This window comes from Oryctolagus cuniculus, chromosome 17 (genome assembly GCF_964237555.1).
Source record: "Oryctolagus cuniculus chromosome 17, mOryCun1.1, whole genome shotgun sequence".
In the NCBI taxonomy this organism is placed as follows: Eukaryota; Metazoa; Chordata; class Mammalia; order Lagomorpha; family Leporidae; genus Oryctolagus; species Oryctolagus cuniculus.
Window position 1 is genome coordinate 61,283,287 of NC_091448.1, and position 17,138 is coordinate 61,300,424.

Here is a 17,138-nt window from a genome sequence, read left to right on the forward strand (position 1 = left end):
GGTGGGGACTTGAGGAGGGCTCAGGAGGCTCTTGAGGAAAAGCTGCTGAGACGGGCAGGCTGTAGGGAACCATGAGGAAGGGAGATTCTTACAATATGCTGAAGGTGCCGTTGTAGCTGTTGGGCTCTGGTACAGGAACTTTGTGAAGCTCCTGCACTGGGCTGAGGCCAGTGCATGAAAGTGTCTCATCTTTGCAGGAGCAGAGCTCACAGACATTTATGGTGGCAGCCGCATTCAGGGGTTGATCTGTGACTTCAGTTAGGGTTGAGTGCTGAGTCTGAACCTGGCCTGGATGTAGATCTGTAGTCTTCTTCAGGGATGGAGAATGGCCAGCTTTTGCAGTGGGTACCAGAGTTCTGGTAAGCTCCATCTTGGAAGGCTGAGCTATGACACTGGGTGATGTTGGGTGCTGAGCTTGATGCTGACCTGCTGTTGGAACTGTCATCTCATTGTACCCTGGGGACTGAGTTACAAGCTCCTTTAGTGGCTCTGTAGACTGAGTTAGGGTCATTTGCATGGTAGTAGAAGGTGTAACCTCTGTAGTAGTTGTGGGGTGTGGGTAATTTCCAGGTCCCAAGGCTTAACTGTGACTGGAGGTAGGTTTGCATGCTGAGTCTGAATCTGGACTGGAGGTGAAAATGTCACCTCAGGAGGATGGCGGAATAGTGAGGGCGCGCACCGATAGTCTGGGAAAAGATAGTTTAATAAAAGTGGAGTTACGGTAGCCTCAGGAAAAGGATCAGGAAAAAATTGCAGAGGAAACTTCCGGATCTAGTGGCTGTGACTCGGAGGACCTACGGGGAGAGCAAGGTTGCCCACCACGTGGAAGCCAAGCCACAGGAGCCGCAGAGTCTGCGCGCCAGTGCTGGAAGGGGAGAAGGAAAATTGAAGAAGCTCAAACTGCCTCAGTAAGACTTGAGCAAACATCAATCTCTGGAGTTAAGACTTTGGTGGACCTGTGTGGAGAGCGTGGGAGCCCACAGTTTGGACACCAGCGGCAGACTCAACACACCAGTGCTGGAACGCAAGGTGAGCCGAACCTCAATAGCCCGAGACACTAGCAGGCAAGCAGAAAGAGGAGACTAGAGGGAACGACCCCGTGGGTAAAAGTTCACCAGGCTAACTAGAAGAGAGAGAGAGAGAGAGAAAAAAAAAGTGACCGATACAGACATGAGTTTCTCTCTGCTCACCTCTCATAGGTGAGCAAGACAAAGAGCAGGCGCCATCTTGGACATACGTCATAAGCAGGGCGACCTCAGGTCTGCACCGGCCCTGAGCCTAGCAGAAAAACCTAACTCGGGGTGGGGGGTGAATTAACTGGAGATTAGGACCTAGTGAATGTGTGGTGCTACTGAGCTGAGACTGTGAAAAAAGAGACGATGGGGGAGAGAACTCACAGAATTCACGTGAGTACTCTCCAGAGATGCTACAATTCGGTAACCTTGGCAACCCAGTGGGAGACTGCAGGAGAATTTGAGCCCACAATGAGGGCAGGACAGATTCCCTGTGTGGTCCTTGGGAAAGAGCTTCCGATCTCTGGCTCCTGTGGGTATATTATTTGCCTGCTAACTACCTCCAATTCTGTTCAGCTGTGTGGAATTACTTCCCTTTTGAATCAAAAGAAAGAAAGAAAGAAAGAGAGAGAGATTTACCATGCCTTACCTGGGACTGTCACCTTTGGCACACCCTTAACCCTGAGGAACCAAACAGAGCTCTCAGGCCACACCCATCTCATGCCTCTAAGGCTCCATCAAAAACAGACAGTCCACTTAATCCAGAGTCATAGTATAACAAGAAAAAGCACCACAGTGAAGAAACCAAATATCTCCAATATGCCAAACAACAAACGCAAAAACCAAGGTAATAAGAACAAGGAAGACACTATGATGCCCCCAAATGAAAAAGACACCCCAATTCAAGATTATGAAGATGATGAGATAGAAGAAATGCAAGAAGCGGATCTCATTTATTTCATTATCCATTTTAGTATTTTCTCTTTGTTTTGTTCTAGTACTATTGGTTGAACTCTGTGATTAACACACAATTATTCTTAGGTGTTTAAATTTTAACTGAAAAATGATCCCTGTTAAATATAAGAGTGGGAATAAGAGAGGGAGGAGATGTACAATTTGGGACATGCTCAATCGGACTTGCCCCAAATGGTGGAGTTAGAATCATGCCAGGGGATCCCAATACAATCCCATCAAGGTGGCATGTACCAATGCCATCTCACTAGTCCAAGTGATCAATTTCAGTTCACAATTGATCACACTGATAGGTCTAAGAGTCAAAGGGATCACACAAACAAGTCTAGTGTCTGCTAATACTAGCTGATAGAATCAAAAAGGGAGAGAACAATCCATCATGGGAAGTGGGATACACAGTAAACTCATAGAATGGCAGATGCCCTAAATAGCACTCTTCAGAATCAGCCCTTAAGGCATTCGGATATGGCTGAAGAGCCCATGAGAGTATTTTAGGCATGGAAAGCCAAGACACCCTGGGAAAAAAATAAAGGAAGACCTAAATGCAAGATCTCTGTGAGTGAGATCCCAGTGGAAAGAATGGGGTCATCAAAGAAGGAGGTACCTTTCTCTGAAGGGAGGAGAGAACTTCCACTTTGACTATGACCCTGTCGGAATAAGATCAAAGTCGGTGAACTCAAGAGGCTTCCATAGCCTTGGCAACTCATGACAAGAGCCTAGGGAGATTATTGATGCCATAAACAAGAGTGTCAAATTGTTAAGTCAACAACAGGAGTCACTGTGTACTTACTTCTCATGTGGGATCTGTCCTTAGTGTGTTGTCCAATGTGAAGTAATGCTATAACTAGTATGGAAACAGTATTTTACACTTTATGTTCTGTGTGGGTGCAAACTGATGAAATCTTTACTTAATATATACTGAATTGATCTTCTGTATATAAAGATAATTGAAAATGAATCTTGTTGTGAATGGAATGGGAGAGGGAGCGGGAGATGGGAGGGGTGTGAGTGGGAGGGAAATTGTGGGGGGGGGGAAGCCATTGTAATCCATTAACTGTACTTTGAAAATTTATATTTACTAAATAAAAAATTTTAAAAAAAGAAAAAAAAGAAATTGTCAAAATGTCACCTCAGGGTACATTGGATAAGGAGGAGGAGATATAGACTTGAAGGCTGTAGAATGTCATCCTGTGTAGTGGATACCTGAGTTATGGTTGGCTCTAGCTTTGAAGGTTCAGCTGTGGCACTGGGTGACAATGGATGCAGAGTTTGATCTTGACTTGGTTTTGGAACTACATTCTCATAATAAACTGGAGGATGATAGACCACTTCATTATGTGGCCCTGGAGGCTGCCCTGAAGTCTCCTGCATGGTTGGGAGTGGTTCACCCTTCACAACGGATTCTGGAGTTAGGGTAAGTTCTACATCAAAAGGTTGAACTGTGACTTCTGTCAGGGTTGGATGCTGAGCCTGAACCTGGTGTGGTTGTGAAAGTACCTCCTCATGGAGCACGGGAGGTACTTTAGTCTTCTTCAGGGCTGTAGAATGTTCAGCCTTCCTGGTACGCTTTGCATTTATGGTAAGCACTGTGTCCAAAGGCTGAACTGTGATGTGAGGCAATGTTGGATATTGAGCTTGATTATGACCCAGTGTTGGAACTGTCACCTCTTGATGTATTGGAGATTGGGTTACACCCTCCTTGGGAGGTTGACTTGAGGTCTCCTGCATGTCTGTAGAGGGTTCAGTCACCATACTGCTGGTTTCTGGAGTTATGGTAAGTCCCAGGTCCAGATGTTGAGTTTCTGTAGTAATGGTAAGTGCCAGGTCTAAAGGTTGATTTGTGACACTGGGTGATAGTGGAGGTTGATTTTGATCCTGACCTAATGTTGGAACTGTCATCACATGATGCACTGGTACTGAGCTACAGTTTCTTTAGTTGGAGTCTCCTGCACATTTGTGGCAAGTTCAGCCTCTGTAATGGGCTGTGGAGTTATTGTAAGTGCCAGATCAAAAGGTCAAAACGTGATGCGGGGTGATTTTGGAAACTGATCTTGATCCTGAGCTGGTGTTGGAACTGTCACCCCCTGATATCCTGGGGGTTGAGCTATACCCCCCCTTAGATGGCCCTGGAAGCTGAACTGGGGCCTCCTGCATGATTGGAGAAAGTCCGCCTTCCATTCCAGGTTGTGTAGTTATGGTGAGTTCCACATCCAAAGGTTGACCTGTGACTTTGGTCAGGTTTGGTTGCTGAGTTTGAAGCTCCTGCTGGGTTGCAGACGATTGAGTGTTAGGGAAGTCTTGTGGCTTGGCTGGGGCTACATTTTGTACTGGAGCTTGTTCTGCATTCTTGAGGGGCTCTGGAGGCTCAGCTGAGAAAGTTCCATCTTTTCAGGCAGTGCTGGAGGCTTGGCAAGAGGAGGCTCAAGCTGGGTTGGAGAAAATTCAACTCACTCGGTGGGAACTGTAGGCTGGGCAGGTCCTTCCTGCTGACTCCAGTAAGGATAAACTTCTGGAGTGGGCTTTAGGGTTCTGGTAAGGTCAATATCCACATGTTTTGGTGTGGTTTTAGACAACCTTAAATGCTGAGTTCTAAGTATTTCTTCCGGAATAAGAGGTGAAAATAATGTCATATTCATTGGGATAGCATCACTCATCTCTGGGAAGATTACTGAAGGCTGGTTTGTGTTTCCCTGTTGGAGTGGTAATTGGTAAGCACTTATGGGGCACTCTAGAGGTGGAATGGAAATCCCCTGCTGGCTTGGTGAAGGTTCCTTCAGTTCTTCAGGCTGAGCTGGGACCCCTGGAAGTGGGGAGTGCTCATCCTCTTCTGGGGGCTTTGGCTGCTGAGCTGTGTCTGCCTCCTGGTTTTTCAAAGGCTCATGCTCCGTAGGGAACACTGAGGTGTGAGCTTGGGCTTCCTGATGGATTGGAGAAGGTCCAGCCTCCACGGGGGTCTGTACATAATGGGTTCTCTGGCTCAATAGTCAGCTGCTTGCTGGTGTTGTTCTTCCAGGCTTGCAGTATCTTCATGAATGCCCCCTTTGGGTTCCCTATAGATGCTTCTTCAACTGTCAAAGAAAGAAGAGACTGCTTTTTGGCACAGAAGACTGATGGGACAGTTTTATGTCAGTCCACAGCCCTACACTCTGATCAATTAAATTAGGAGTCAAATCTAATATTTGGGGTACCATTGAGACTTTAAATTTAAAAAAGAATTTTTTGACGGGCAGAGTGGACAGTGAGAGAGAGAGAAACAGAGAGAAAGGTCTTCCTTTTGCCATTGGTTCACCCTCCAATGGCCGCCACGGCTGGCGTGCTGTGACCTGCACACCGCGCTGATCCAAAGGCAGGAGCCAGGTGCTTCTCTTGGTCTCCCATGGGGTGCAGGGCCTAAGCACTTGGGCCATCCTCCACTGCCTTCCCTGGCCACAGCAGACAGCTGGCCTGGAAGAGGGGCAACCGGGAAAGAATCCAGCTCCCCGACCGGGACTAGAACCAAGTGGGCCAGTGCCGCTAGGTGGAGGATTAGCCTACTGAGCCGTGCCGGCCATCATTGAGACTTTAGAGAGAAAAGTAAAACCAAACTCAAACCTTATGAAATGGCAACAACAAAGGAGAAAAAGGCATTTTTGAGAGGGGCGTTCAGAAGAGTTCACAGTGTTAAAAAAGCAGTAACTATGATCAGTATTATTTCATTGGTTTCCAATGACCAACCACTCCAGGCTTAGAATAAGGCTGGAGGACAAATGGCCCCACCCAGCTGCCCCTTCTGTGGCTCTGCCCCTGCTTCTCAGCCACATCATTCCACAGTCCTGCCTCATGCTGAGGGAGCACAGGCTTCCTCCCTCCCTCCCTCCCTGTGGCCCTGTGTTCTTGCTGCCATCACAGGTGTCCATGGCAAAAGATAGGCATGTAAGGGGAGTGAGGGCAGAGGTGGTCAAGCCAAGGGGCCTTGCTCCTCACCTCAATGTGTTCTTTCCCACCCTTGTAAAGGGAGATTAACAATGCTTGTCCTTCTCACCTCTTGAGACGAAGGGAATAATATAATTGGTAGGAAACTGGTCTGGAAGGTGAGCAACACTGTGTAGATGGGTATACAGTTATCACTGTGCTAATGCCTCAGATCCCTGACTGAGATCCGAATTCAAGCTGTCTAAGGAAGAAAGTGGTCACATTTTGGAAGTCATGACATCAGTGGTAATAACCCTCATCTACAGAAAGATACTTAAAAGTACCCGAGTGTTCTGTGGATAGAAAAGCGTGAGACTCAGAGCAGGTTCAGAGTTGGACAGTCTACAGGAATGGAGAAGCCTTCCGACTGCATCAGAGGAGCCAGGCAGCCATTTCTGGTTATGGGACCAGAAACTCCCAGGCTCCCAATAAAAGAGCATCACTTGTACTCTTTTCTACAAGTGCAAAAACAAACAACCACAGTGAGCAGTGTAGACCTGTTCTATAAGACAGAGGGCCCTTGAGGCCCAACACATAGAAAACCAGTTTATAGACTGTGTGCAAATGAGTTATCATTGAAAAGCAAAGCACCCAAGAGCACAGAACACCACGTGTGTGGTTCCCAACATTACTTCCTTCCCCTTCCATCTCTTTTTCATGATCCTTTGTGCATATGTAAGTTACATTATTAAATTACATAGTGGTAATTGGGAACCTGACTTTTAGCAAGGGAGCAGTTTAGCAATTTAGGGAGTTGAAATCTGAATGGATGAATAAAAATATAGCAGTTAATCACATTGTTACTTTAAACTTGTCCCTAAAATTTTAAAGTAAGAAATTTAAAACAAATAAAAATTAAAAAAAAAGATCATCAGGTAGTTCCGACTCACGCCAATGTGTCGTATTTGCCAGGCTTGATGGTCATGCAGACACTCTTGATAGTATGTTTAAATTGGCAGAGGCAGCAGGCCATATGGCTAGGTAAGATCCTATGAATAGAAACAAAGAACTAAGTTACCTGTAAAGGGGTTCCTTGGGTGGGTCAAACAGGTGAGCCAAGGTGCCAGCAAAGGCGTTCTTGAGGTGTGCGGCCAGGACATCTGGGTAGGTGCCTGGTGGCCAATTGTTGCTCTTGAATATGAGACTAGAGGAAGGAGGGAGAGGTGCCCAGAGAAGGAGTAGGCATGGAAGTGGGTGTGGTGTGCCAGCACCTGGAAGGGAGCAGAAGACCCCAGGTAATCAAAGCCACCAGGGTCTGCCATGGGTGTGAGCGAGTCAGGCGATTCAGGTGGGACATTCAAGGAGTGGGAAGACCAGGACTCAGAGAGCCAAGGGATCTGGACTGGGAGCCCCTGGTCTTCCCATGTGGGGTCTCCTAAGTGATGGGAAAGTGCAGGTCTCCTGTCCTCACCTTACTCGACTCCTGCTCTTTCTGTCCACTCGGGGCTTCTGTACTCTCATTGATATAGGTCTCAGTCCTCCACTGCTCTGCGTCCCATTCTTTCTTGGCTATCTTTTCTTCCTGCTGCTCACTGAGGAGCTTCATCAGGATGCCTGTTTTAGAGATGAGCTTGGCACAGGGCAGTTGCACCTGGGCCTCAGAGCAGTCCATTTTCAGAGTGCGGATGACGTGAGAAATGAGCTTTTTCATGTCCGTGTTGGGGATGAGGGACCGTAGCTGCTGATTCAGCTGAATTTCAAACTGTTCTCCCTGGGACAGCATCACGGGGTAGGTGAAGCCTGCGGGCATGGTGGGGGCTTCAGTGCCCTCGCTGGGGTATTCCCACTGTGTTTCCTTGGTTTGGTCCACAGTTGGCATTACGTTGAACTCGGTCCCAGCAGAATCTGTAGCTGAAGGATCTATGTGCATTTTGTCGCCAGGGAGCGTTTCTTCATGCACAGTGGTGTTTTCTGTCAAAATATTTTCTTCGAAAACACGCCCTCCGGAATGGTTTTCCTCCCGTGTCTTCTATAGAAGGTTCTGAAAGCACCAATTCTCTCAGAGGAGGACTCCCCTGAGAATGCAGGCCTCCGGGGGATGAGAAAGCCTCTCCGGATGGGGAATTTATGAGACTCCGCAGTGCAGGGAACGGAGGCCTCTTCCCAGCCGTCAGCCTGTTGAGGGAATTTTTCCTTCTGAACTTCTGACTCAGTTTGGCCTTGGGGGTTCGGAGGACCAGGTGAGAGAGAGCGAGTTTTATGAAAGCGGTAATTCTGTCTGGAATGCGAGATTGGTTTCCCTGCCGCCTTATTTTTGGCTCTAGCATTGGCATCTTCTAAGACAAAAATGGTGTAGGTTAAGTCTTCCTTTGTTGTTGATCTCAGAGAGAGATTTTGCAGGGGAGGTAGAAGGCCTGCCCAGGATGTGTTTCTTCAGGAAAGAGGAGGCTGCAGCCTCACGTTCCTTTGTGAGCAAGGGCTCCGTGTGCAAGGAGTTTCTGGCCACCTTCCTGGGCCTCTGAGCCACTTGAAGCTCCTTCAGCTCCCTGGAGCCTGCTCTCCCAACCCTTCTTCCCCCAATGCTCTCCGCAAAGGGCCAGGTGCCCTGTCTCCTCCTGAGGCTCTTCCTCATCTGGAGGTGCCTTTCCCGTAAGCCCTTTGGCCCCTTGGTGACTTTTTTCACTCTCTGCAGCCTGTACCCCACACTTGGCATGGTTGCCAGGCTGTTCTTCTGTGATGGGGCAGTTTCTGATTTCTTTAGGAGGATTTGAGGGTTAAATTGAGGACCTAACAGGATAGGATGCATAAGTGTGGCTTTTTCTTCCTTTTTAACCTCATCGATTTTTTTCTTGAATTACTTCATCTAACAAATTCTCCAGAAAATAGAGCTTTCTCAACTTATTTCTGTAAGGATGAGAGGGCCTCCTTATGTGGGTTTTCACATAGCTCAGGGACTTATCTCTATCTTGCACATTTGAAAAAAGCAGTGTAATGAATGGTAATAATGTTGATTCTACATTTTGTAGATTTTCCTCTGAGAAATAAGGCAATAATAAGTGCACTAATAACGTCACTTTCATCGTTGAGGTCCCGCTGTTCACTCATGCGGCCTGGGAAGTCCACGCTGTTTCTCTTTGATACTGAGTTCTCTGGCTCAATAGTCAGCTGCTTGCTGGTGTTGTTCTTCCAGGCTTGCAGTATCTTCATGAATGCCCCCTTTGGGTTCCCTATAGATGCTTCTTCAACTGTCAAAGAAAGAAGAGACTGCTTTTTGGCACAGAAGACTGATGGGACAGTTTTATGTCAGTCCACAGCCCTACACTCTGATCAATTAAATTAGGAGTCAAATCTAATATTTGGGGTACCATTGAGACTTTAAATTTAAAAAAGAATTTTTTGACGGGCAGAGTGGACAGTGAGAGAGAGAGAAACAGAGAGAAAGGTCTTCCTTTTGCCATTGGTTCACCCTCCAATGGCCGCCACGGCTGGCGTGCTGTGACCTGCACACCGCGCTGATCCAAAGGCAGGAGCCAGGTGCTTCTCTTGGTCTCCCATGGGGTGCAGGGCCTAAGCACTTGGGCCATCCTCCACTGCCTTCCCTGGCCACAGCAGACAGCTGGCCTGGAAGAGGGGCAACCGGGAAAGAATCCAGCTCCCCGACCGGGACTAGAACCAAGTGGGCCAGTGCCGCTAGGTGGAGGATTAGCCTACTGAGCCGTGCCGGCCATCATTGAGACTTTAGAGAGAAAAGTAAAACCAAACTCAAACCTTATGAAATGGCAACAACAAAGGAGAAAAAGGCATTTTTGAGAGGGGCGTTCAGAAGAGTTCACAGTGTTAAAAAAGCAGTAACTATGATCAGTATTATTTCATTGGTTTCCAATGACCAACCACTCCAGGCTTAGAATAAGGCTGGAGGACAAATGGCCCCACCCAGCTGCCCCTTCTGTGGCTCTGCCCCTGCTTCTCAGCCACATCATTCCACAGTCCTGCCTCATGCTGAGGGAGCACAGGCTTCCTCCCTCCCTCCCTCCCTGTGGCCCTGTGTTCTTGCTGCCATCACAGGTGTCCATGGCAAAAGATAGGCATGTAAGGGGAGTGAGGGCAGAGGTGGTCAAGCCAAGGGGCCTTGCTCCTCACCTCAATGTGTTCTTTCCCACCCTTGTAAAGGGAGATTAACAATGCTTGTCCTTCTCACCTCTTGAGACGAAGGGAATAATATAATTGGTAGGAAACTGGTCTGGAAGGTGAGCAACACTGTGTAGATGGGTATACAGTTATCACTGTGCTAATGCCTCAGATCCCTGACTGAGATCCGAATTCAAGCTGTCTAAGGAAGAAAGTGGTCACATTTTGGAAGTCATGACATCAGTGGTAATAACCCTCATCTACAGAAAGATACTTAAAAGTACCCGAGTGTTCTGTGGATAGAAAAGCGTGAGACTCAGAGCAGGTTCAGAGTTGGACAGTCTACAGGAATGGAGAAGCCTTCCGACTGCATCAGAGGAGCCAGGCAGCCATTTCTGGTTATGGGACCAGAAACTCCCAGGCTCCCAATAAAAGAGCATCACTTGTACTCTTTTCTACAAGTGCAAAAACAAACAACCACAGTGAGCAGTGTAGACCTGTTCTATAAGACAGAGGGCCCTTGAGGCCCAACACATAGAAAACCAGTTTATAGACTGTGTGCAAATGAGTTATCATTGGAAAGCAAAGCACCCAAGAGCACAGAACACCACGTGTGTGGTTCCCAACATTACTTCCTTCCCCTTCCATCTCTTTTTCATGATCCTTTGTGCATATGTAAGTTACATTATTAAATTACATAGTGGTAATTGGGAACCTGACTTTTAGCAAGGGAGCAGTTTAGCAATTTAGGGAGTTGAAATCTGAATGGATGAATAAAAATATAGCAGTTAATCACATTGTTACTTTAAACTTGTCCCTAAAATTTTAAAGTAAGAAATTTAAAACAAATAAAAATTAAAAAAAAAGATCATCAGGTAGTTCCGACTCACGCCAATGTGTTGTATTTGCCAGGCTTGATGGTCATGCAGACACTCTTGATAGTATGTTTAAATTGGCAGAGGCAGCAGGCCATATGGCTAGGTAAGATCCTATGAATAGAAACAAAGAACTAAGTTACCTGTAAAGGGGTTCCTTGGGTGGGTCAAACAGGTGAGCCAAGGTGCCAGCAAAGGCGTTCTTGAGGTGTGCGGCCAGGACATCTGGGTAGGTGCCTGGTGGCCAATTGTTGCTCTTGAATATGAGACTAGAGGAAGGAGGGAGAGGTGCCCAGAGAAGGAGTAGGCATGGAAGTGGGTGTGGTGTGCCAGCACCTGGAAGGGAGCAGAAGACCCCAGGTAATCAAAGCCACCAGGGTCTGCCATGGGTGTGAGCGAGTCAGGCGATTCAGGTGGGACATTCAAGGAGTGGGAAGACCAGAGCTCAGAGAGCCAAGGGATCTGGACTGGGAGCCCCTGGTCTTCCCATGTGGGGTCTCCTAAGTGATGGGAAAGTGCAGGTCTCCTGTCCTCACCTTACTCGACTCCTGCTCTTTCTGTCCACTCGGGGCTTCTGTACTCTCATTGATATAGGTCTCAGTCCTCCACTGCTCTGTGTCCCATTCTTTCTTGGCTATCTTTTCTTCCTGCTGCTCACTGAGGAGCTTCATCAGGATGCCTGTTTTGGAGGTGAGCTTGGCACAGGGCAGTTGCACCTGGGCCTCAGAGCTTGGGCTTCCTGATGGATTGGAGAAGGCTCAGCCTCCTTGGGGTCTGTACATTTTCAGCTGTTTCCTCCTGTTGGGTCATAGAGGGTTTCTCATCCTGCATAACTTCTGGGGATTGAATTGGCAATGGTTCAACCTCTTCAAGAGGCTTTGGAGGCAGAGCTGGGACTGAGGCCTGAGTTGTCGTGGCCTGATGGCTGACTGGAAATGTTTCCACTTCTGCTGCAGGTTTTGGTGTTATGGTCAGCTGCAGGTCTGGAGGTTTAGTAGTCACATTGTGCAAGTCGTACTGCTGAACTTGATAGTGACCGGGAGATAAAATGGTCACTGCGTGAGGACTTGGAGGCTGGGCTGGGACTTCTGTCTTCTTTCCAGAAGATTCAACCTCCTCAGAAGACTCAGAGGGCCGCCTTGGTTGCTTCTGCTCACTGATATAAGGTTCGGTCTCCATAGGAGGGACTGGAGTCAGAGCTAGGGCCTCCAGCTGGCCTGGAGGAGCTTGAGTCTCCACCAGGGCCTCCGCGTACTGAGCAATCTGCTGCTGTTCTCTGAGAGAAGGCTCTGTCTCCACAGGAGGACCTGGAGGAGGCTGAGTCTCCACCAGAGCCTCTGCATACTGAGCTATCTGCTCCTGTTCACGGGGAGAAGGTTCTGTCTCCACGGAAGGGCGTGCAGTGTGAGCTCTGGGTGCCTGCTGGAATGGGGAAGGTTCTGTCTCTGCAGAAGGGACCGGAGTCTGCTCTGGGGGTTCCTGCTGGGCTGGAGAAGCTTCTGTCTCCAGGGAAGGGCCCAGAGTTTGATATGGGGTCTCCTGCTGGGCTGGAGAGGGTTTGTTCTCTACAGAAGACTCAACATACTGAGTGGGCTGCTCCTGATCACTAATATAGGGTTCTGTCTCCACAGGAGGGCCTGGAGTCTGAGCAGAGCCCTCCTGCTGCACTGGAGCAGAGTCCCGCTCCATGGTAGGCTCCGGAGTTATGATCAGCGCCACATCTGCAGGCTTGATGGTAACGTTGGGCAGGTTAGAACGGTGATCTTGATTCTGATCTAGAGACCAGTCTGTCCCCTTCTGAATCTGTGGATGTGAGCTATGATATTCTCTTCAGGAGATTCTAGCACTTGAGCTCAGGGATCTTGCTGTACTGGAGATTTGACTTCCACAGGGAGTGCCAAAGGCTTCTCTGGGGCTTCCAGTTGGCTTCTGGAAGGTTTGATCTCAGGAGACTCAGAAGGCTGAGCATGCTTGCTCCTGATTGCTGGGGAATATTCAATGGTCACAGGCAGGCCTGGAGGCTGAGCTGGGGCCCCCTGCTGGCCTACGGATGGGCTGACTTCCTCAGCATACTCTGAGGGCTGAGCTGTGGCATCGTTTTGGGTAGAGAAAGGTCCAGTCTCCTCAGGGAGATCTGAAGTCTGAGCTAGACCGTCTTGAGTCCAAGATTCCACCCTCCCAGGGAATTCCGGAGTCTGCACTGGGGCCTCTTGTTGGGCTGAGGGGAGTCCCACTCCCTCAGGATGCCCCCAGAGGCTGAGCTGGAGCCTGCTCTGTGCTTGGAGTAGATTGAACTTCCTCACCTGCCCCTGAGGCTTCTGTCAGCTCCGTGTCTGCAGGTTTCAGTGTGATGCTGGGGAAGTTTGCTTGGAGAGCTACAATCTGAGGTGAGGATGGAGTGTTAGGATCGTGATACACTGATGCCTGACCTACTACTTCTGCAGTAGCAAATGGATTCTGAGCGGGGGCCTCCTGCTGCAATGGAGATGCTTCTTCCTCGGGCTGCTGTAGGTCTGCACCTGGGCCCTCTTGCTGGGGTGAAGAAGGTTCATCTGGTTCAATGGGCTGTGGAGGCGGAGCTTGTTCTTCTTGCTGTGGGGAGGAGGATTGGATGGGCTCCTGAGTCTCTGGATTTTGAGTCTGGCCTTCCAGCAGGAATTGAGATGGTTCAGCCTGCTCAGAGGGCTGTGCAGGTTCTCCTGGGTTCTCCTGGGATTCTGTAGGAAAACCACCAGGATAGACCCCATCGTCAGCCAGCAAAACTTGATTTTGACCCTGAAGCTTGTCCGCATTGTCTGGAGTTCCAACACCAACCTTAGGAAGCCGTCGATGCCGAGCTAGATCTTTCTTGGGGATCAGGGTCAGGGGTGAAACAATCAACTTGTTTCCTTGTGAACTCTGACTGTCTAGAGGCAGAACGAGTGCTTCCAATGACTGGTGAGCATTTCCTTCCAGTCGAGGAGGCAGAGCCAGGGGCTGATCCTGATCCCCGTCTAGCACGGGAATGGCCTCTGGTAGCCTCTGTTGTCGAGTCAGCCTGTTGAAATACTGGTACGGAACAGCAAGCTGTTCTGACTCTAGGGGCAGCCCTTGAGCTGAATCCATGTCCAGAAAAGGAAGCAAACTCACAGTGGACTCTTGAGGCGAGGCCAGCACCTGGGAGGGAGCAAAAGACCCCAGGTCATCAAAGCTGCTGGGGTCTGCCATGGGTGTGAGCGCGTCAGGTGATTCAGGTGGGAAGTTCGAGGAGTGGGAAGACCAGGGCTCAGAGAGCCAAGGGAGGCTGGAGGTCATCTGGACCAGGTCCTGGGTCCACTCCAGAGGCTGAGTTGCCTGGACCAGCAGCCACAGCAGTTGCCACTTGAAGAGGAGCCATGGGACCCACAGGCACAGATGGGTCGTTGACGGGGTTTTCAGGATACAGTGACTCAGGCTGCTGGGGCACATGCAGTATGCCCTGAGCAGGAGCTGGTGGATTATGGCAGCCCCTTGGAGCACGTGCCTTAGCAACTGTGCACCCCGCCCCACCCTTTATGACACCTGACCTTTATTTACACATTCTTTATTAGGCTCCGCCTCCAGGGCTCTTCAGCTTTGAGCCAGGACAGCCTTTTTCTACAGCCACTGGGCCCCAGCCTCCGCTGCCCATGCAGAGGCGACAGCTGCCTCCCTGCCAGCCTCATCATCCCTCATCACAAGGCAGGATCTGGGTCACAGACCCAGGTGGTGAAGAACCAAAATTACTCCATTTTAAAACAATAAAAAAAGCAGCCTCCATTTCCCATAGCAGACCCAGGTCCTTGTAAAAGCAGGCATTCAGGCATTCCAGAGATATCAAACTTTACCAGGGACAGCTAGCTCAGTAGACCAAGGACAGCACAGTAGAGATTGCTAAAGAAAGTAACTCCCTGCCCCCAAAGCTCCGGTGCTGTAAGCCCCCGCTGTAACTCCCTGTACCCAAAGCTCCAGTGCTGTATGAACTCTTTTTTCCTGCTGATGTAGCCCCTTTTTCCTTTAAAAACTCTCCCAAACAAAGACCGGGGCCTCACTCCTTCCTCTGCTGCACGGGTTCGTTGGATGGGGTCCCTGTTGTGGCTTGTACTCCCGAAGAAACCTTGCTCTCTTGCAGTTTGGTGTGGTCAACTCTCTGGGGGTCTCTGCGGGGATCTAATGATCTGGGCACAACATATTTGGGGGCTTGTCTGGGATTGTGATCCCCAAAAAGCCCCTCAGCTACTTCGACCCCGAAGGTTTGCTCCAGTTGACTGGGTGAGTTTTGTCTGTTTGTTCGTTAAACAATGAATCTGAAGCATCGGCCGTTGTATCTGTATTCTGAATCTGTGGAGGGTCACTGCCCAAGTGGACACGCTTGCAGGGCACACCCCGCAGGAAACGGGAGATGTCCCGATTCCTCATCTGGGACCTGGGTAGGTCCAATCTGTATCTGGGGACAAAGAGAAGAGGGACTGCTGCATAGTTCTCGTCCCATCTGTAAGGTCTTTGGTCTCCTTCAGACTCCCACAGGTTTTCCCTCGGAGCAGTCGAGATCTTCTGTAATATGACCATCTGAATCTGTCCGCAGAAATTCTATATGGGCCCTGTGTTTGTCTTTTCGTTAAGTGGTGTTTGTGTTATTTCTGTTGACAACTGACTTAACTGGACAGAACATGGGGGTGACTCCACTGGATCTAACTCTTGCACAGTAAAAAAAAAAATGTAAAAAAAAAAAAGGTGGCTCATAATAATGTAGGTTAAGGGCTGGGTCGGTCGGGCTGGAGCGCAAAGTGGAGTTGGGTGTGCGCCTCCCCCCGGCACCTGGGGAGCAGGCGGCGGAGACTCTGGATGAGAGCTGGGCCCTTCCCATGGATTGCCCCAGCTGCGATGGGAGTTGCGGCCGCCTTCGGGGAGCCTGGCAGGCTCTGCATGCGCGGTGCTCCCGGGGTCGGGGTGCGAGGAGGAGACCCCTCTCCTTTTCCCGCAGTGCTGCGCAGTGCGTGGCCCCTCCCTCCGCAGGGCCCGCCCCTGCGGCCTCAGTTCCATGCAGCGGCTGGCCTTGGCCGGCACCTAACAGCCAACTTAGAACTGGTGCAGACCAGGGAAATCCAATTGTTAAAGCATCCTGAGGGCCCGTGGCATGTGTTGACGCGATGTGATTTCTGCCCAGTGCTCTAAATGTCAAAGTAAAAAATTTCAATAAAGCGCGGAAAGCCAGCGGGAGCCCTGGGGGGCTGGCGGCATCCCTGAGCTCTTGCTGGCCCTTAAAAATCCGGGGGAGAGGGTATAAATCTCTCACGCCGGGCCATACCCATATCTGCAACAGGTCTCCAAGGTGAACAGCCTCTGGCATGTTAAAACAATGTAAATGTTAAAAAGGACAATTACAATTGGGTTAATTTCTGTAAAGGAGAGAGTCCATGCCTATCGCCAGGCTCTGTTGGCGGGTTTCAAAGCAGTGGCGCTGTGCGCAAGATTGGCACAAAATTTGAATTTGGCCTTAGAGACTGGCATGGACTGGGTAACTCTCCTCCCCCTTACTTTATCTCAGAATTTGAACTCTATCTTAAAATCAGGTCTGGTCCAAAGTCTACTCTCCCTGTCTTATCAATGAAACAAATCGGGTATCCCACCCTTCTGATGGCTCTTCTGTTTTATCTCGTAGAAGCCAGAAGATATTGCTTTGTAACTTGCTGAACTTATTTTGCAATTTGTTTTAAAAATTTTCTGGGTGGTCAGTACTCAGTGAAACAGTAATAGGTAATTAGCACTTGTTTTAGATAAATACAATTTTAATTTTAATTAAATTCAGATAGAGATATATAATATCAGGATCTTAAGTCATTTAGGTGTAACTGCTAATTTAAATTGGGTAAAGACAAATGAGATGAGTGTCTAAATGTAAACTTTGGTACTTTCAACACCTTACACCTTATGTTCTATAGAAAAACTACTTAAATTTGCTAACGTGTTTTCATAGATTGTCTATATAAAAAGTAGTTCAACATCACTTAAAATTAATTAACACTGAAATTTAATGTGTTACCTTGTTTAAAAATGTTGTCTAAATTTAAAGATTTTAATAGGTTATTTCAAAATGTAAAGCAAGAAAATTGACAGATAAAAAACATCACAAGTATAAAAAATTTTTTGAAGTAAGAGGGTATGCAAAAGTCACAAAAAGTTATAAGAAAAAAATTTTTGGACACGAAAGCTATTACTTATTCTCTGTTAAAGCAATAAGTTAAAGTAATCTATTATGTTC

At 48.6% G+C, this 17,138-nt stretch overlaps 3 protein-coding genes across 48 annotated transcripts in view; 1 reads left to right on the plus strand and 2 right to left on the minus strand.

Annotated features, from left to right (window-relative positions):
- Window positions 1-17,138, plus strand: part of LOC103347106 (uncharacterized) — a 619,502-nt gene that overhangs the window by 520,520 nt on the left and 81,844 nt on the right. The window lies entirely within an intron of this gene.
- LOC127489621 (uncharacterized) overlaps window positions 1-17,138 on the minus strand; it is a 265,586-nt gene that overhangs the window by 171,963 nt on the left and 76,485 nt on the right. The gene's annotated exons all lie outside the window — the stretch shown is intronic.
- Window positions 6,507-16,902, minus strand: LOC100341317 (leucine-rich repeat-containing protein 37A3). The gene is given in 11 exon segments (XM_070060887.1): window positions 6,507-7,833; window positions 7,871-8,122; window positions 8,124-8,244; window positions 8,246-8,710; window positions 8,712-8,930; window positions 8,932-9,161; window positions 10,702-10,765; window positions 10,895-10,993; window positions 11,117-11,148; window positions 11,660-12,682; window positions 13,127-16,902. Coding segments are annotated over 11 exon segments (4,227 nt in total). The 5' UTR covers window positions 14,327-16,902; the 3' UTR covers window positions 6,507-7,311.